The sequence below is a fragment of the Sceloporus undulatus genome, chromosome 2, assembly GCF_019175285.1.
Source record: "Sceloporus undulatus isolate JIND9_A2432 ecotype Alabama chromosome 2, SceUnd_v1.1, whole genome shotgun sequence".
NCBI lineage: Eukaryota > Metazoa > Chordata > Lepidosauria > Squamata > Phrynosomatidae > Sceloporus > Sceloporus undulatus.
The window spans coordinates 11,369,717-11,390,273 of NC_056523.1; the positions used below are offsets into that span (position 1 = coordinate 11,369,717).

General features: G+C 43.1%; 2 protein-coding genes across 3 annotated transcripts in view; both read right to left on the bottom strand.

Moving 5' to 3' along the window:
* Positions 1–179: 179 nt before the first annotated feature.
* On the bottom strand, positions 180–8,210 carry LOC121921861 (zinc finger protein 2 homolog). 2 transcript variants are annotated; one of them, XM_042450502.1, is made up of 4 exons: positions 8,097–8,210; positions 5,845–6,212; positions 5,254–5,383; positions 180–4,535 (listed from the first exon to the last, which is right to left on the bottom strand). In XM_042450502.1, the coding sequence occupies exons 1-4, from the start codon at positions 8,200–8,202 to the stop codon at positions 3,034–3,036; spliced, it is 2,106 nt and encodes a 701-aa protein (XP_042306436.1). In that variant the 5' UTR covers positions 8,203–8,210; the 3' UTR covers positions 180–3,033. The 2 variants fall into 2 exon arrangements, with proteins under 2 accessions (XP_042306436.1, XP_042306435.1); XM_042450501.1 differs by having other exon boundaries at positions 5,710–6,212.
* Positions 8,211–12,754: 4,544 nt separating this feature from the next.
* The window catches only part of LOC121921889 (zinc finger protein with KRAB and SCAN domains 1-like), a 10,629-nt gene continuing 2,826 nt past the window's right edge, over positions 12,755–20,557 (bottom strand). Inside the window, exons 2-4 of the mRNA XM_042450594.1 lie at positions 16,809–17,560; positions 15,080–15,239; positions 12,755–13,940 (exon numbers count right to left, since the gene is read on the bottom strand). Of these exons, the coding sequence (XP_042306528.1) occupies positions 12,862–13,940; positions 15,080–15,239; positions 16,809–17,534 (1,965 nt within the window). The 5' untranslated portion in view covers positions 17,535–17,560 and the 3' untranslated portion in view covers positions 12,755–12,861. The remainder of the gene's footprint in view (positions 13,941–15,079; positions 15,240–16,808; positions 17,561–20,557) is intronic.

A 20,557-nucleotide genomic window follows, 5' to 3' on the forward strand; every position in this document is an offset into this window, starting at 1 on the left:
AGATGGTGGTGAGAGAGTACTGATTGAATTTTGAACTCATTTATCAGGTAGTAAAAGGCAAAATCCTTTTATGCATTTCCATGAAATGTTTGTGTATGTACCCCCTACAAGTAGAAAGCCAGCAGTGCAAACAAATGGCTGCATTAGGGTTCTTCCAGTTGCTGGCAATAACCGAAAGCAAATCTGGCAAATTAGACGAGCAAAAGAACAGGACGACAGTAATACCTTTGAGGTAACATGGTTCCCATTTATTTCTTATGTGAATCAAATTAATGAGGAAAGAAATAATATTCCATCGACCTATGGTTATGATTGGGAAAGATTAATCCAATAGAACAAACAATTGCAGATGGTTTCACTTTACATTTTGAGATCATGATAATATAATCTGTGTTCGACCTTTTTCATGTTAATATTTTTAAATGAATTGAATTCCATTGCTGGCTTTGCTTCTGTCAAAAACCTTGCAAGTAAAAAAGTAGCACGTCACCATAAGAAGTTCTAACCTTTATTTGCAAGAAGTATACAGGAGTTAATCCTTTGTACAGCATCTGCAGAAACGTTGGGGTAAAATCACAGGGACTCATAGCTGGGGAAACATGCAGTAGTGTTGGAGGAGTTGGATCTACATTGTATTGCAAGAGATGGCAAAATAAATGGCACAATTTCAGACTATGGTATACTTTTTCCAGATAAAGGTAAACCGCAAATAATATAAATGTGTTCATGGACATTACTTCTTTAACAGCAAATATCCATGTGTTAAATGAAACCACCAAGTCAGGTAAGTCTTCCGTAAGTAAGCAAAAACATTTTAGAGCCTTCTAGAGACCACTTGAAGGCTTCTTACAGAATGCATTTGGAAATGAATTTTCTCCACCACCACCCACGACTTTTCTTTGGATTTCCATTTTAGTGACCAAACCTATAGAGCTATTGTATGTTTTTTTTAAAAAAACATGTTGGATGTAGCTTTCCCCTCTTCTCTCTGATTTTGCTGTCCATGTATGCGCTATAAGGGATTCTGGAGGCAGCTGGTTTTTAACTTGCCCACTGCAGCAGGCACAGAAAATTACAATCGGATCAGCTACAGTAGAATCCCATTTTGTCACAGCTCAAACTGTATTTAATAATTGCTATTGTAACCTCAAAGGGAAAGTCTGTATTTCTTCAGAGCTCCTTCACCACCATCCAGTGCGGATGATGCTTTAAAAGGTCCACTTAGACAGAGGACAAGGAGGAAAAGGAGTCTGGGTGGGCATTAAAAAAAACCTTGTAAAAAGAAGCTTTGGCACCAGTGCCTTTATTAACGGAGGTGTGTCTGTACGCGATACCATTTTTGAGTTTCCACTGAACTTTTCCATGCTGTAACAATTTCTGAATATGTTCCCAATTCTACACTGTGCCACCAGCACACACACTCCTTACAAAAATCAGAACAGGAAAAAAAATCTAGGACAGTGGTTCTTAACCCTTTCTTTACCAGGGACCCCCCCTTTAAATAACTTTAGTTGCTGCGGTTCCCCAAGATTTAACTCGAGATTTAAAAACCAAATAACAACAACAATAATACCTGTACACTGAACCACTAACAATTACATCGTCCATTAAACAGAGGTGCTGGAGGAGGAGAGAGGATTTTTCTTCCACTTCTTTCCACTAGTTTGCAGCTGGAGCGGATTGAACGACAATGCGCAGAGCCAGCCAGCCAGCCATTTCCTTGGCTCCTGTCGTGGCCACTCTGCTGTGGGGAGAAGTAGGACTCAGCAGCCTTCAAACCTTTGTAGACTCCCTATGTGATCATCATAGCCCCCTTGGGGTCCACAGACCACAGATTAAGAATCACTGATCTAGGAGATTACAAGTAATAGATTCAGATGTTAAAAATATAAAATAGGCTGTCCCCAAGATTATGGGAGGGGCATACATGGTCCTGAGTTTGCAAGACCTGAGTGGGCCCACTGGTGACCAGGACACATGAAGGTCTCTCCTTTGTAGGGCTGAAGCTGAAGATGACTTGATGGTAAATTACAACACCCACCTGACATTGTTCAACTGCAACTCCCAGCAATCTGCAACATTAAATAATGTTGTTTTTGAAATATGATTTTTATTAAGATCCATTAACTAATGTTAGTAGGATTTCTGGGTTCAGCATCTGGAGGGCTATATGATTCTTACCCCTGCCTTAGATGGACCTCTGCAAAAGAGGTTTTTTTAAAAAACAAAAACTGTAATGAGTAAAATTTGGAGACCACTGCTATGGAACTCCCAAATGTTGTCCTCTTCCATTTTCAGCTTGCTTGCTTTATTTATTTAAAGCATTTATAAAGGAGACAAAGGCATTCCAAAACTAAATGTGCTGTACTGTGAGCAACAGCACTCACTGAGCCTTGGGGGGAAAATGGTCATTGGCTGGTTAGGAGAGTTCTTGAAATCAAAACTGTTGGTTGTATAGAAGGAAAAAATGGTATCATGTACATAGGATACTGTCTCATAAAGTCAAACCACTGATTAACCCAGGTCAGTTTGGTCTATGCTAAGCTCTGAGAGTCATTGATGTCAGTCTTTCCCAACCTTAAAAACCGAGGATTCAACCTGGGATCTTTGGCAGGAGAAGTAGATGTTCTGCCATGGACCTATGGCTACACCCTATATAATATTTTAAATAAATATCCATATATATTACCAATCCTTCTCAAATGTGTTATACTGCAACTCCTATTATCCCATGAAAGCATGGTTAAAGGCAAACCCCTGCTTGTGGAAGCCTGGCAAGCTTGTTGATGCCATTCTTTTTTCACACTCCCTTCTAGGGACAGTACTCCCACACTTTTAACTATCATGTAGGTCATTGGTTCCCAATTTTTGGTCTTCCAGAGGATTTGGACTTCAGCTCCCATAATTCTTGACTGTTGGCCATGTTGGCTGGGGGTTCTGGCAGCTGAAGTCCAGAACAAATGGAGGACCAAAGGTTGGGAACCACTGTTTTAGGTTACCACGCTTAGGAAACAGAAGCAATAGTAGATACTATTAGGACCTCTCTCCTGGATGAATTTTCATGTGTCTATAAAAAACAGAGGAATTACAAAATCTTTTCTCACATACCAAGCATTCATATGGTTTCTCTCCAGTGTGGATCCTCTCATGAACAACACAGTTAGATTTCTTACTAAAGCATTTCTCACAGTAGGAGCATTTATGTGGCTTCTCCCCCGTGTGCACAACACTGTGTTTCCTTAAATGAGAGCTAGAGACAAAGGTCTTCCCACACTCGGAGCAGCCGTATGGTCTCTCTCCGGTGTGGGTCCTCTCGTGTATCACGAGGCGGGATCTCTGGCTAAAGTTCTGCCCGCAGTCCAAGCATTGATACGGTTTCTCTCCCGTATGAGTCCGCCTATGTGTCTTCAGCTGAAAGCTAGTCCGGAAGCTCTTCCCACATTCAGTGCATTCATAGGGTTTCTCTCCCGTGTGTGTTCTCTTGTGTTTAATAAGAGAGGCAGTCTCTCTGAAGCTGCTGCCACATTCAGAGCACTCGTGCGGTTTTTCTCCCGTGTGCGTCCTTTTGTGAATCACCAGCTGAAAACTGATCCGGAAGCTTTTCCCACACTCGGAACATTCATAAGGCTTCTCGCCTGTGTGGGTTCTCTCGTGTTTAACAAGAGAGGCTTTCTCACTGAAGCTTTTCCCACAATCTAAACATTGGTGGGGCTTCTCACCAGTGTGAGTCCTTTTATGGAGCTTCAGGTGACAACTAATCCTGAATGTTTTCCCACAGTCGGAACATGTGTACGGCTTCTCTCCCGTGTGGGTTCTCTCGTGTTTAATAAGGGCACCTCTTTCAATGAACCTCTTGCCACACTCTGAGCATTTATGTGGCTTTTCACCCGTATGGATCCTCATGTGCTTAACCAGGATCCCCCTTTCTCCAAAGGCTTTCCCACACTCTGTGCACTCGTACGGTTTCTCTCCCGTGTGGGACCTCTCGTGTTTAATTAGGGTGGACTTGGCATTGAAGCTTTTTCCGCAGTTTGAACATTCATATGGCTTCTCCCCAGTGTGGATTCTCTTATGCTTAATGAGATTTGTGCTCCAGCCAAAACTTTTCCCACATTCAGAGCAGATGTACATTTTCCCTCCTGCAGGGGTCCTCTTGTGTGGAATAAGGGATGCGTTGCTGCTTGAGATTTTCCCACAGTGTGAGTATTTATTTAATTTATCCTTCACTTGCTTTTGATGGCCCTCAGGGAGATCTATGGTCTGATGCCATTGCTGCCCATTCTTAGTGCCTTCTTTTTTCCTACACTGGAAAGTGGTTTCATATAAGCTTGGGTCAACTTTCTCATATATGAAAGTTTTCCTTGGATGCCATTCTGGTCCCTGTGGACTTCCTGGCTTTGTTTCCATTCTGGGTCTCCAGAAAAATGTCTCTTTGGTGTCTTCCGGTGGTATCTCACAGATGCCTATTCCTCTAGGTTTTTCAACCTGAAAGGTCTCTTCTTCCTCTTCATCCTTCAGCACTTGTCCATCACCATCTGGGACAAAAAAAGAGGTTATTTCTTTGAAGTCAGGTTCTGTTATGGTTTTGGAACCTATTTGCCAATTTAAAAAAAAAACACACTATGAAAATTTAGCATATGAATCATCACATCATGTGATGCAGCAGCTAAAAAAGCCACTGTGATTCCAGCCTGCATCAATAGGAATATAGTGTCTGAGTTAAGGTAAGTACAGTTTGCCCTTCTTATACACAGATTTTTTATACAGGGATTCACGAATCTAGTTTGAAAATGTTGGGGATGGAGCAAGATTGTTTCCTGCTACTCCAGAGACTGAAGTCACAGAACAACAGATTCAAACTACAGGACAAGAGATTCTACCTCAACATTAGGAAGAATTTCCTAAGAGTAAAAGCTGTTTGAGCGTGGAAGACCCTGCTTTGAGGAGTGTTGGAGTCTCTTTCTTTGAAGGTTTTTAAACAGAGGTTGGATGGCCACCTGCCAGGAATATTTTGGATGAAAATTTCTTGGGTGAAAAAAGGATTATGAGTGGGAAAAGTTTAAGAAGGCCTATCATAGAGCATAAGTAGAAAAATGTGGCTCATGTGTCATGTGGGGCCACAGGTTCATTTTTGTAGCCCGCCCCCCCCTTCATGGAAGGAACCTGAAAACAGGCTTTTAAAGAGTCTGGTGCCTCCAAACATTGCCCTAAAAGATTATCTTACATCTGGTTCCCACCTATTATAATCCTTACCCAGTGAGCTGGCCTCCCAGTCGCTCTCCTTCTTGACTTCTAGAGGGAGCTGAATCTTCACAATGTCTCTTGGATCTTCCTCCTCCAACTTGGGGGACTTTAAATTCACATCACCTGGAGGCCCAGAAGTCTGAAAGAGAAAAAGGAGACATTATTCTAACCAGTGTGGTGTAGTGGTTTGAGCATTGGATGATGACTCTGGAGACAGGGGTTCAAATCCCAGCTCAGCTATGTAAACCCACTGGGTGATCCTGGGCAAGTCACACTCTTTCAGCCTCAGAGGAGGGCAATGATTCTATATAAATACTAAAAAGCAAATCTTGACTTTGTCATTTCATATAAGGGACCCCATTTTACTATGCCTTTGTATTGAATGGCACTTGAGCATCCATGGATTTTGGTAGCCACGTGAGATCCTGGAACCAAACCCCAACAGAAACCAAGGGCCCACTATACCTCTTGTGGCCTGTCGGAACCTTGGTGGCACTGTGGACTGAATGGCTGCTGGTCATGCTGCCTCTCCAGGTCTGTGTCCTCCTCTTCCTCCTTCACTGGGCAAGAGACCTGGTTTTTGTAGGTTTCCTGGCCTACCTGGGGATGTGTGTAGGCCACATCTTCTCCTCCTGGGCATGGGGTGGCATCAGCCGTTCTCTTCAAGGAGGTCTGAAATGCCTTGGTCTCCTCCTCCAGCCAAGACTGAAGTGGCTCTGAGTCATTTGTTCCATGGTGAGGAGACTCCACTGTCTTCAGGAATTCCTGCCACTGTGATTCCCAGCACTCTTCAGCTCCTTCCTCCGGTTCTTCTTTAATTTGGTCCAGAACTCCCTCAACCGGAAACTCCCCAGTGGTGGTGGCATGGACAAGGTGAGGGCCTTTTCCTTCCTCTGCTGCCTTCACCGTCATTACAGGTGCCGAAGTCTCCTGTTGCTCCATTTTCCTTCCTAGCTGTGCCTCCAGGGCTAAAAAGGAAACATTTTAGTGAGTGTACCTTGACTTATAAATAATAAAATAATAATAATAAAATCTTTATTTATAGCCTGCCTTTCCACAGATCAAGGTGGGTTACAATATGCAAAATACACAATTGCACAAGTATACAATGTCATAATAAAAACATCAATAAAACACATTAAAAGGTACAATTAACAATTAACAACATCCAGTCCAGCTCAAAATGCAAAGCTGTAAAGGGAGAGCAGGAGTACAACTGGGACATTAGGGGAAAGCCTGCTGAAAAAGGAAGGTTTTTAGCCCCTTCCTGAATAGGTCGAGGGAGGTGGCAAAGCGGAGCTTGCCGGGAAGCAAGTTCCAGAGCTGTGGGGCCGAGATGGAAAAGGCCCTCTGTGTTGTTATAGAATATTTTGCATCTGGAACTCGCAACAGTTGCTTCCCGGCTGACCTTATACAGTCATATCCTCCACATGCACAGATTCAAGCATCCGTGGCTTGAATATATTTTAAAATATAAAAATCTCCAGAAGCAAAGACTGATTTTGCCATTTTATATAAAGAACACATCTTACTGTGCCATTATATTTAACAGAACATGAGCATCCATGGATTTTGGTATACAGTGGATACAAAGGGCCTGTTGTATATTTATTAGATATATTTATCTTCCATCTTTCCATAAATGTGCTCAAAGCAGTCTACCTTGGCAGTCTAGTTTTGAGTCTCCCTCACCTGAAATCCAAAATATTCCAAAAACCAAAGCTTTTTTCATGGGTGGCTGAGATAGTGACACCTTTGCTTTCTGATGGTTCTGCGTACACAAACTTATGAAACTATGTTTCATGCACAAACTTATTTTAAAATATTGTATAAAATTACCTTCAGGCTATGTGCATAAGGTGTATATGAAACATAAATGAATTTTATGTTTAGACTCGGGTCCCATCACCAAGATATCTCATTATGTACGTATATGCAAACACAGGTATTCCAAAATCATATACAGTCGGCCAGTCCCATTTGCCGGCTTCTCATACGCAGACTTGAGATCACCAATGGCACATGTGCCCATGGTGCGCACACCATGCTGCACAGGGGAGTGCACCCCATTCATATAAATGGGGCTTGAGCATGCGCTGAATTCGCTTTATGCGGGGGGGGGGGGTGTCTCGAAGAGATCCCCCGCAAAAAGCAAGGGTCCACTATATATATATATATATATATATAGCCAAAAAAGAAAATACCTCTGGTCCCAAACATTTCAGAAAAGAGAAACTCCTCCCACTTTTTAACTTCATACCTATACGTTGTTGTACTAACGCAACACACTAATTTTTTCATTTAAAAATATATATATATGTCAGTATTTATAGATACACACATTCCTTTAGGTTGAGTATATGTGACTTTAAGTCGCCTGACAACTTATGGCTGGGTTTTCACAGGCAATTTCATAGTTTTCACAGGCAAGGAATCCTTATAAGTGGGCAGGTCACACACTCTCAGCCTCAAGGGAAGGCCATGGCAAACCCCCTCTGGAGAAATGTTGCCAAGAAAACCCCATGAGAGGGTGGCCATAAGTTGGAAATGACTTGAAGGTACACACCACGACACCCCCACAAAAACAGCATTGCAATACCCTGGCTCCATCTTAGGGGATCTTGAGATTTCTAGTTCCCATTGTGGCCCTAGGGAGGGACACACAACTCCCACCTTGCTCTGCAGAAACCCCTTGCTCTGTACATCTCCCTCTTCTTGCTCTCTCCTCCAGCCCCAGATGCCATCTCCTGTCTGTGATGTATTCCCTCTCTTTGCCTTTCCTGCCTCCCTTGGCTTCCCTTCCTTGCTTTGTCCAAAATTGGGACCATCTTTGCAAAATGCAATGCACCCACCTTGGGAAAGATGAGTCTCTTTGCTGCACCTTCTGCCCAGACCTCCCGTTTCCCTGCAAAGGGAGGCAGGGCGGAGAACAGGAAGGTGGCCCTTCTTGCAACACATCCCACAATATGCCTTGTGTGTGTGTGTGTGTGTTTTGTGTGGTCGCTCTAGGCAAAGAAACTCCATGCATTTAACCCCTGCAGTTCCCCTTTCAAAGATTTTATGGGGAAGTAGTTACTTTTGTAACCAATGCTCCAGATGTTAGGCTCCTAAAATCCTAGAGTTGGAAGGGACCCCCCCAAGGGTCATCCAGATCAACCCCATTCTGCCATGCAGGAAATGCAGATATGGTAAGGGGTTTCCTCCCTCAATTTCAGCACAATGGACAAATGAAAGGATTGGTTTAAATGTAGACTCAGGCTGCATCCACACTTGAGAAACAATCCGGTTTGACACCGCTTTAACTGGCCTGGCTCAATGCTAGGGAATTCTGGGAATTGTAGTTTGCGGTGGGCCCCAGAGCAGAGCAGAGCTCTGCTTTGTGCAATTTGATTGGCTGATAAAGGTATCACTGGTGGATTTTTGTTTGAACAACAACAACGTTAATCAATAAAATACAGTCGAGTACATAATAAAATACAGTATACAGTATGTACTATAGCTGTAAATGAACCATATGGAGTGAACACAGAGCTCTTGTAGCACCCTTGAAACTAACTGAAAGAAATTGGCAGCATGAGCTTTTGTAGACATTAGTCTACTTCTTCAGGTGCATCTGAAGTGAATTTATATTTCTATGCGTGTTTTCAGCTTTTATTCTGTAATGTCCTACAATTTTGCATAAAAGTCTTACATTTTGTGGTGCCTTGTCCTCCTTTGCAGTTATGACATCTGGTCACCCTGCCTCAGGCAGCATGAAGAGTTCAAGAATCAGGTAGGTCTGTGGTAGTAGTGGAAAGTCAATATTGAAAACATAAAAACCAACACATTGGATCCCAACACTCAGTTCACAAGTTGCCAACCTGTTTTTCATTGGAAGCCTGCCAATGGGACTTCCCATGTCCCTGGTGCTTCCCAACAAGTGATATTCAGAGGTGTTACTGCCCTGGAACCGAAGGTAATACATACTATTCAGAAGCATTCATGAATCATGACTTAGGGCAACCCTAAGGCCATGGGGAGATCTTGTAGCACCTTTGAGACTAACTGAAGGAAAGAAATTGGCAGCATGTGCTTCCATAGACTCCAGTCTACTTCCTCAGATGCTTTTACACCAGATGCATCTAAGGAAATAAACTGAAGTCCAGGAAAGCTCATGCTGCCAATTTCTTTCTTTCACTTAGTCTCAAAGGTGCTACAAGATCTCTCTACTACTGATTCTATAGACTAACATGGCTATGTCTTTGAATTCTACCCCTAAGGCCATGGGTTTTTCTCGGCAAGTTTCTTCAGAGAGGGTTTGCCATTACCATCCTCTAAGGCTGAGAGACAGTGACTAGCCCAAGGTCAGCTGGTGGGTTTCCATGGCCGAGTCAGGATTTGAACCCTGATCTCCAGGGTCCTAGTCCAACATTCAAACCACTACACCACACTGGACTCTAAAGAAACCAGGATTCACAGTCCCATTCAGCCATGGAAAGCCACAGGGGGACTTTGGGCAAGCCCTTCTTTCACCCTAATTCAGAGAGAGTGAAGGGGAAGCTCTGGTCACACATTTCCACAACCAGGATTACCTTAGAGTTGCCTTAAATGGGAGATTTGAAGACACACGACAACAACAACAACGACTGGCAGCCAGAGAAGAGTGCCCTCCCTATCCATACACATAACATGACTTACAGATGATACACATCCAGGGCAAGCTAAGCATCCATGCACACTTTCAGGAATCCTTGAAACAGTGCATTTAATTAGGGCTGCAACCTGATGAAAGAAATGTTCAAGATTTAATCATGAGTTTTATTTGATTTATCACTTTATCTATTGATTAAATTTGCTGACAGAGTATCTACAGCACTGTGTACATTTACAGCGCTATAGAAATAAACAACAACAACAACAATAATATTCTTTTTGAAGTAAGGAGTAAATCCTCATACTGAGGGACCAATCCTGCTGCCAGTGGGTCCGGATGCAACCCATGGAGGATGCCCATCTCTTTTCATCCCAAAGCCCCACTTTCTCCCCTGAAGGGTAACTCTTTGGACTAGAATTCCTGCTGAGCATGGTGGCTGGGGGATTCTGGGAACTATAGCCCAAAGTAGTCACATTTCTTAATTCTATGACATATATGGTCTTGATCCTGCATCACAGAGAGAATGTATCAACTCATAAAGTTTGTATGGCATTAATTTACATTAGTAAATTAGGATGCTTCACATCCCGGCTTGGCCATGAAACCCACTAGGACTAAGAGGAAGGCACTGGCAAACCTTCCCAAATAAAAATGCATCTGTGGAAGTAGACTTAAGTCTAGGAAATTTATATTGTGAGCTGCCTTGGGTCCCTTTTTTGGGAGAAAGGTGGCATAAAAATAAAATAAATTATTTAAAAATAGAAAAGCTCTTGCTGCCAACTTCTTTCTTTCAGTTAGTCTCAAAGGTGCTACAGATCTCTCTACATACTACTTCCAATAAGTTTCCAATGAATACCCCAATAAATTTTGGCAATCAATGGTAGTGTCTTAAAGGCATACAACAAATAACAAAGCCGATTTTAATCTTTATCAAGCAGCCCAGTGATACCAGGTACTCTGCAAAGGTAATGGCTCTTAAATTCCCCTTGAAGAGGAAGCCAATTCAAAATAATGAGCATTACAAAAGGGACTATGAATGAGAGACCTCCAAATCACATCCTATCCTCAACAGCCCTGCTCAGGTCTTGCAGACTCAGGGCTTTAGCTTCCTTGGGTGAATGGATCCATCTGGAACATGGTTTTCCTTTTTTCCTATTGCCTTTTACCTTACCTAAACTAACTTGGCAAGCTTCAGTAGGATCAGGCCTTCCTGCGGTGTCGTGCTGTGTAACTTATGGTGCAGGTTGAGTCTGCCTAATCCAAATGGCTTGGGATCAAAGTGATTTTGGCGTTTTTCAGATTTGGGAAAATTTACATATTTGAAGTCAAAGGCTTTCATGGCCGCATCCATACTTTTTTTGTGGGTTTTTCGGGCTATGTGGCCATGTTCTAGAAGTTTATTCCTGATGTTTCACCTGCATCTGTGGCTGGCATCTAGAACATGGCTACATAGCCCAAAAACCCCACAAAAAAACTATTTACGTTTAGTTTTTTGTGGGTTTTTCGGGCCACTTGGCCATGTTCCAGAAAATTTTCTTCCTGACGTTTCGCCAGCATCTGTGGCTGGCATCTTCAAAGAATGTTTGCCTGAAATGTTTGTTTACATGTTTGTTTTTGTTGTGTGTCTCCGTATGCAACCCTAAGGTGAACCTATTGCAGAATTTTCTTGGCAAGTTTCTTCAGAGCAGGTTTGCTATTGCCATTTCTGAAGCTGAAAGAGTGTGACTTGCCCAGGGTCAGCCAGTGGGTTTTATATGGCTGAGCAGGGATTCAAACCCTGTTCTCCAGAGTCATAGTCCATCGCTCAAACCACTACACCATGCTGGCTCTCAAGTTACATATACATAATGAGATATCTTAGAGATGGGTTGTTGGTGTTGTCCACTTCCTTCAGGCCAACTTTGACTCATGGCAACCCAGCGAATAAGACACCTCTAAGCCCCTCTGTCCTCAGCCGCTCTGCTAAGATCCTGTAGGCTCAGCCAAATCTAAATAGGAAATTCATTTATATTTCATGTATACCTTATACACATAGCCTGAAGGTAACTTTCTACACAATATTTTCAGTATTGTGCATGGAACCAAGTTTGTATACACTCAATCATTAGAAAGCAAACATGTCCCTATGCCACCCATTTGGAGAACTTTGGATTTTGAAGTACGAGTTGTCACTCATTTTTTTCTGAATAAATCAGAATCCAATTGCTCAGTTTAGATTTGCATTTTATGCCCTGAGTTAAAAGCTTGTTTTTTAAAGTTCAATTTGTTCACCCTCAGTACTTTATGTGGTTTGATTTGTAGTTCAAAAACTAGACATTAGACCAATCCATCTTCAAATGTGGTATTACTTTAGTAGAGGGTGTGAACATGAATCAAACCTTTCCTAGGAGTGTGGGGCATTGAGAAGGTTGGAAACCACTGTTCTAGATCTTGCAGGACTGCAAATTCCATCAGCCCTAGGTACACAGCCAGTGGCATGGAATCATGGGTTTCACTCCTGCAACATCTGGAGAGGTCACACTTTCCTCATCACTAGTGGAACAGTTATAAACATCAGAGCCAGAGAAATCTGGATTAAAAAACAATACATTAGTCAATACATAGAAATCTCTAAGCGCCTTGATGAATTTACACTTATTGTAACAATGTCCTGATCCTTCATGAATTCACTCTGTGTCAGGGAACCATGCTAGAAATGTTGGACTACATTGTTCACCACTGGCTATGCTGATGAGGGCTGCTGGAAGCTGCAGTCCAACAACACTGGAAAGGCCACATGATTCCCAATGAAACTCTATTTAATGGTAAGGCTAGCCTTCAAACAAAGGCAAAATAGTAAGATAAATAATACAAACAGCATTTCTTTTTTTAAAAAAAGAGCTTTTATTTTTTCCTCACAGTGTGCCAAGGGTTCCTTTCAAGACATGTGAGGATTCCTTGTCTACATTAATAGGAATGACTACAATAAAATCTGAAACTCTAACTCATGTATACAGTTGCCCTGTGTGTACCCTTTTATGTTTTTTAAGATCGGAACTAGAAACAAAGCTTTTCGGACACTCAGAACATTCGTACGGCTTCTCCCCCGTGTGGGTGCGCTGGTGTGTGATGAGGTTGGCTTTCACGCTGAAGCTTTTCCCACAGTAGGGGCAACTGTAGGGTTTCTCCCCAGTGTGCCTCCGCTGGTGCTGAACCAAGTGGGCCAGCTGGCTGAAGTTATTGCCGCAGTACGAACAGTTGTACGGCTTCTCTCCCGTGTGTACCCTCTTGTGTGTGAGCAGCCGAGAGTTAGTCACAAAGCATTTCCCACACTCTGAGCACGGGTATGGTTTCTCCCCTGTGTGGGTTTTCCTATGGATATTGAGGTTTCCTTTCTGACTGAAACGTTTGCCGCAATCAAAACACTGGTGTGGTTTCCCTGCATGGTCATTCTTCTCACGACTTGAGAAGGATGATCCCCATGAGACCCTTTCCCCACATGCAGTGCCTTTGGACAGTTTTTCTCCTTTGGCCACTTTCCAGCGGTCAGAGCTCAGTGGTAAAAAGTGTTCACACTCAAGGCCTCTCTTTTTAGCCTTAGACCTACAGCCGGCCTCCTGGCTATCAGGTGAGCTTTCGTCACGCCTCAGTGAGGTGATGCACCTGGGTAGCTCACTCCCACGCTGAGGTAATTTGCATGGCTGCTCTCCGCAAGCCCTCTTCTGGAAGCGTTCGCCGCAGGGGGCACACCGTGGAGGCTTGTCCACGGTCTGAACTTTCTGATTCTTTAGGAAGCCAAAGCTCTGGCGAAGACCATTTTCAGCACTGCTCTTTGCCCTCTTCTTCTGGCCAATGGTTCCCTCCTGGAAGCTCCTTTTGTTCTCTGTTTCCACAGAGCAAAGGGCTTGTTTTGCTGTTTTGCCTGGATAGTTTCCTTGCCGGTTGCCAAATATTTCTTCAGTCTCAGGACCTGGGAAAAGCTTTCCTGTGGTTCTGTCCAGGGGCAATCCCCACTCCATAGGCTCAGAGATTCCCAGCAGGAAGGCCGCTTTCTCTGCCTTCTCTTGCACACGCTGTTCATGTCCTGGAAGGAAAAGTATACAGTAATTGTATCAAGAGTCATATGGCCAACCATCAGGGGTTCACTTGTTCATTCAACCTCTCATCTTGCTTTCTGGCCAGCCAACTCACAATTTACTGCCTGAGACAAAGCAGCAAAGGACACATAGACCAGTCATTTCCCCACAGAAAGCCCCACGAACAGTTCACCAGCAGCAAACAGAGAATTATAAATAATCATTTAAAATATTATCAGTGGGCCCTTGATATCCACTGAGATTTTGTTTCGAGGGGCCCCAGCAAATACCAAAATCCATGGATGCTCAAGTGCCTTTACATACAGTGGCATACTAAAATGGTGTCCCTTAGATTAAATCAAGATTTCCTTTTGGGAATTAATTTTTTTTTTCAAGCTGTGGATGGTGAAATCTGTGAACACAGAATCAGTGAATGTGAAGGACCAACTGTATTCTTACTGGATGAAAGTATTAAACAACTAATTAAACAACTAACCAGTTTCTATTCTTGGCCACATCCAAAATCTGCTGCCTGAGGTGGCTGCTTCACTCTGTCTAGTGCTAGGGCCAGTGCTGTCCCAAAGCAGCTTATGTTGATATTGAGGGGTTTTTTTAAAAAGAGAGATGACTCATGTTTTAAATGAGTATTGTAATGTCCTGTTTTTTATTCTGCTGGGAGATGGAAGGAGGCAGTAGTTTTTGACGCATGTCATTTTTGTATTATTACGAGAAGGACCTACAATAAAGAGTCAAACTACTATTGGTTCAGGGCACCTTGATATCTTTTCCCAACTGAACACAAGATGAACCCTCCTGGATCAGCCAGGTATGAATAAGAGACAAGTTTGGTGGTGTGATCAAGCTTGAGGAACTCTCTCCTGGTAATGGGTGCTGAATTCATGGATAAGAATCAATGAATATGAAGGGCTGACTGTATACTGAATGCTCCTGGATATGGAGGTTCCATTTTGTTAATGAGACACAAAACAGCTGCAAACAGACTTCTGATATAGTTTACCAGCCATCTAAACCCAATGACATTGCTTCTGTCCTACAGCAACAGGTTCTACAATGTGCCTATGGCCTTTAAGAACCTCTTTTCATGGAAGATAACATTTATACTTTGAACTCAAAACTTCAGGCCTACCCAGCAAAAGACTCTTGTCCCCCTCCTCTTGGGCTTTATCCTCTTCTTCTTCTTCCGCATCCTCCTCTTCCTCTGTAGAGAGGCAGCTCTCTACAGCGTCTGATGGATCCTGCTCCGATGTAGGGGAATTAACAAATGCTTCTTCCAGTAATCCAGACCTCTGAAATATAAGCATGTATTATTAGTCAAGGAACCTGAGATCCAGGGTTTATATCCCAAAGGCACAAGATGTGCCAACCTTGAAGAAGCAGGAAAAACCTGGTCTCAATGGAAAACTGTCTAGGAACCCAATGTACTCCCCTCTATTACTAAATAAAGTTGGGGATGACAGATGTTGTAGTCCAAGACGCCTGGAGGATCCAAAGCAGTGTTCAGGAGTCTAGTCTCCTGTGGAAGAAGGTACAAGCCGGGGTTAATGAAGAAGAGCAATGCTGGATCAGACCAAAGTTCCATCATATTCTGTGATGCCCAATAAAGGTATTGCTGGTTTGTAGATTTTGGATGTTATTGTACTTTGTTGTATGGCCAACGCGGCATATGTATTCTGGTTCCGCGGTGGCCATCCAGATGTGCAAAGTCAATCCACAGCAGGACATGAAGCAGGCCAACAGCACCTTCCTGTGGTCAAGCTACTGACTCTCAAACAGTACAGGAAGGGCATGCAGTGTTGTAGATGGCTGACAGGTATGTATGACTGGAAACAGGCAATGCTGAGGGTATCTGCGAGCTAAAGATTTTCAATGGTTTTAAAACAGAATGACAGCCAAGAGAAAGGTGGGATAATAAGTAAATAAATAAATAAAAGTCAAAGCCCATGCACAGGATAGGATCTTATGGAGAAATAAATGAAGTGGGTAGAAACAGTTTGGTGTAGTGGTTTGAGTGTTGGACTATAACTCTGGAGACCAGGGTTTGCCTCCCTGCTTGGACATGGAAACCCAGTGAGTGGCCTTGGGCAAGTCACTCTCTCAGCCTCGAACACATACCCCCCCAAACAAATCTTGCCAAGAAAACCTCGTGATAGGGTTGCCATAAGTCAGAAATTACTTGAAGGCATAGAATAACAACAATACTAGAGAGCAAGGGAATCATCTAAAAATACTGAGTGGTGGGAGATTACGGCTATACCATTGAAAGAACTTCATACACCACCTGTGACCTTTGAAAACTTGTGTAAGGTATTTTGTGCTGTTTGGTTGGCGTAATAAAGGTAGCAGCACTATGTGGTTTTTTTGTTTTGTTTTTTGGATTTCGCTACAGTTTGCTATGTAGCATTAACATGGTTATCCCTGGATATGTATATTTTGGATCTGAAGATTCTAAATTGAATTGTATTGGGGGAATAGCAGCAAATAGACTGGGGATTTTCACTTCCAATTAAGGTAAAACAATTTGAAATTAGCAGTTATTGGAACATTTTACCTTTTACAGCCTCTAAATTTGTCTCCAGGTGTGTCACTACTGAGGCTTAAGGGGCTCACTGTATTCTGCCTGTTAGCTTGAGTCTCCTTTTTTTGAAATGCTTGGGAACAGATGTGTTTTGGATTTTGCTTTTTTTTTTTTTTTAATTTTTGGAATACCTGTATTTGCAAATACATACAAAATGAGATACTTGGGATGCAAATCTAAACACAAATGTAATTCATGTTTCATGTACACCTTATACACATAGCCTGATGGTAATTTTATACAATATTTTAAATAAGCAATTTCCTGGCCAAATCCTTACTTTTTGTTCCTGGTTCTCAGCCTCTTGTAACCTCAAGAGGAAGTTTTCAGCCAAGGCCAGAGCCTGGGTGCAGGTGGCGGGCCCATTTTTGCATACCCAGATCTGCATCTCCAGAGGCAGGATGGTCAGAAACTGCTCCAGCACCACCAGGTCCACAATCTGCTCCTTGGTGTGTTTCTCTGGCACCAGCCACTGGTGGCAAAGTTTCTGTAGTTCACCCAGAACTGACCGGGGCCCCTCGATCTCCTGGTAACAGACGTGCCGGAAATGCTGGCGCTTTATCTCCAAGCGGTCTGGGTCGGCTTTCCCTGGAATCTGTTCCTTCAACCATCTGGAACTTTCTGAGCTTTCACAGGCCTCTTGGGTTTTTCTGCCAAAGTCTGGTAATGTATGTATTGCCATGGCACCTCCTCTTCCTCCTGGGAACCAGCAGGCATCTTTTACAGCTCGATACGAAGCTTTAAATGCCTTCATATCCTCATTTGAGAGAGGCTCAAATAACCGTGATGGTCTCCACACTGAGTAAGGAGAGAGACCTATGCTTGGGTCTTTTTCTTGGTGCTGAGCATCCAGCTGAAGTTTTAGCCTCTCACCCTTTGCTTGTTTCTTCTGCACTTGAGCTGTCCTACTCAACTTCTCTCTCATGGCCTTTCCTTGGAACACATGTGACTCTCTTCCTGTTTGTTCTTCTCTTCGTCCTGGTCCCAGCAGGTCACTCTCGGCCATTTTACCTCCTGACTGCTCCACCAGAGCTGGAAAAGAAAAATCAACACATATTACCAGATGCAATGCATTGCCTACTGTACGTTTGAACTCAGCACAATTTTTAAAACTTTAAGAGCAACAACAACAAAACTATCTACAGGACAAAGTACCTCAAATACACCTGCTTCCATGTGAAATGGCTCAGTCTTTAAGGCTAGGCTTGGCACTTCTGTTTTCTGTCCCAATTATATATATGAAACCACACAGGTGCTCTGACAGAGTTACAGTCCACAAGCTCTTATAATAAGTGCTATCCCACAATCAACAGTTCCCACCATTTGGAATAGTGACTGGGGATGTGGTTGAGACACTATGCATACTGTAAAACTACTAAGACAGCCAGCACGGTGTAGCAGTTTCAGCATCAGATTTGGGCCTGGGAGACCAGGGTTCGAACCGCAGCTTGATCATGGAAATCCACTGGATGACCTTGGTCACACACTCTTAGCCATGTAAAACTCAGTGATAGATTCACCTTAGGATTGCCATAAGGCACACAACAACTACTGAAAACATTTCAAGAAAACATTACCTTAAAATAATAAATGTGTTATTTTGTTCATTATTGCCTTTTAGATGTTTTAACTGAGGCTTTTTTTTAAAGATGGAGCTAAAAAAAATCTTATGTTGGGCATTGGGTTGCCAGGTTTTCAAAATCACAGTAAAAGACAGTCAACATTCAAAAGGGGGTTGACAATCAAGGAATAACTAATCGCAAGGTTGTGGTATGTCATTATCTGAGTTTCTCAACTTGACTGCCATAGTCATTAGAGGCCTTATAATATGTTATACATTAATACTATTTGATGTTTTGTTATTGTTGTGTGCCTTCAAGTCATTTCTGACTTATGGTGATGCTAAGGCTATCATGGGGCTTTCTTGGCAAGTTCCTTCAGAGGGGTCTCTGCCATCACAAATAAAATTTATTATTATTATTGTATTAGTGGATTTTATCTATTTTTATGAGATGTTTTTAATGGTTTTTATATGGTCTGTAAACTGTTTTGATCTATGGAAAAGCGGTATACAAATATTTTTTTAATTATCACCATCCTGAGGCTGAGACAGTGTGACTTGGCCATGGTCACCTGGTAGGTTTACATGGCTGAGCCAGGATTCAAACCCTGGTCTCCACAGTCATAGTCTAATGCTCAAACCACTACACCACACTATGTTACACTGTGCTAATACTGAGTGATGGGACATATAGTTATGTGTTAATCACTAAGGGAAATGCACATGTTCTTTTGATGTTTAACTAACAGATGGGATGGGAGACAAGGCTATGCCTGCAGTTTCAAGGGATGGCACAAGGTATAAGGAAAGGATGCCCATGGGAAAGGGGGGAAATTAACATGTTTGGGTTCAGGGGTGAAAGGGATGTTCGCCATCTTAAAATCTTTCTAGTGAGTCATTCTTTCTCATGATGGCCAAAATACAACAGCCTTAATTTAGTCATCTTGGCTTCCAGGGAGAGATTAGGCTTGATCTGTTCAAGATCCACTTGTTGGTCTTCTTGGCCATCCATGGCATCCACAGCACTCTTCTCCAAAACCACATCTCAAAGGAGTTGATTTTTCCCTCCTATCTGGTTTCTTCACTCTCCAGCTCTCACATCTGTACATAGGCACTTATCACATGGAGGTTTTTGCAGCTCAGATCCAGGGTGACTCCTGGTTCAGCTATGCGAATTCACATCATGACGTGACTGTTTTATCACACCTGGTTGCCCTTCTGCTGCCCTTCCGAATCGAGGGGGAATCGAATCCAAGGCAAGTCATGTGATGTGGATTCACGCAAAACGGAGTGAGTGCAAACTGTATTACCACACCGGTGCATACCATATGTATTCAACGATTCGAACTGGGACCCTTGCGCATGCTCAGTGGGGGTCTGAACACATCATGAACCTTTGCACTTCTGGGATGAAGAAGGGGACCACATCCTGGTTCCACTTTCACATGAATGCTAGCCTCACGTGAATGAAAGCTTCAGGTTCTATGGGCTTTAGAGTCCGTTTTGGCACCCAAACTAGCACTCTTTCCCTGGGATATATGCTCTGTTTTTTTCCAGTCACACAAGGAGCCTTTCTATGGGAGATATGGTCCCCTGTGGCACCCAAACTAGCACTCTTTCGCTGGGATATATACTCCGTTTTTTTCCAGTCACACAAGGAGCCTTCCCCAGCGGCATCAGAAACGGCCGCTTTCCCCCTCCTCTCCAGCATGTCTCCTGCCCACGTTAAAACATGAATACATTCATTCCCCAGTAGCTCTCTGCCCTTTCCCCAGCGGCATCTGAAACAACCGCATTCCCCCTCGGCAGCAATGGAAGTGCGCGGGGGGGGGGGGGGAGTACCAGATGCAAATGGGGCAAAATTGCAGCACAGCATCATGGGAAATGTGGGACCTTGGAGGTTTGGAGGGGGGGTGTACCAGGACGGAAGCGAAGTTGCATTCCACACCAGACCAATTTGGAGTGAAATCGAAGCGAGCTTGAATGCAAATTCTGTGAATTCACTTTTTTCCGAATTCATCGAAATGAGGCGTCACTTTGGAATCACTGCAGAAGCGCCACGGAAGGAGAGCCCATAGAAAGGAATCACGTGTGATAATACATCACGTTATCACATGAATTTGCATCATTGGACCCGCAGTCACATCAGATCTGAGCTGCAAAAAGCTGCAAAAACTTCCGTGTGATAAACGCCACAGAGATAGGGGGGGAAATGGCTTGGACGATTCTAACTTCAGTGCTCAATTTTATATCTTTACTCTTTAGGATCTTGTTCAGTTCTTCCATGGCTGCCCTTCCCATTCCTAGCCTTCTTCTAATTTCTTTACTGCAATCTACATTCTGCTCCGTTTGATCCAAGGTATAGGGGAACTCTTTCACTATTTCAGTTTTGTCATCATCTATATCTATAGCTATATCTAGATTTAGCTACTCAGAAGTATGGTTCCACCTTATGCAATGATTTGTCC

Coding starts and splice junctions, on each gene's coding strand:
- LOC121921861 (XM_042450501.1), bottom strand. CDS start 8,202: ATGTGTTGCAAGAAGGGCCACCTTCCTGTTCTCCGCCCTGCCTCCCTT. Junction 6,213..8,096: donor AGAGACTCATCTTTCCCAAG/GTGGGTGCATTG, acceptor TTTCCTTTTTAG/CCCTGGAGGCACAGCTAGGA. Junction 5,384..5,709: donor GTTCCGACAGGCCACAAGAG/GTATAGTGGGCC, acceptor TTTCTCTTTCAG/ACTTCTGGGCCTCCAGGTGA.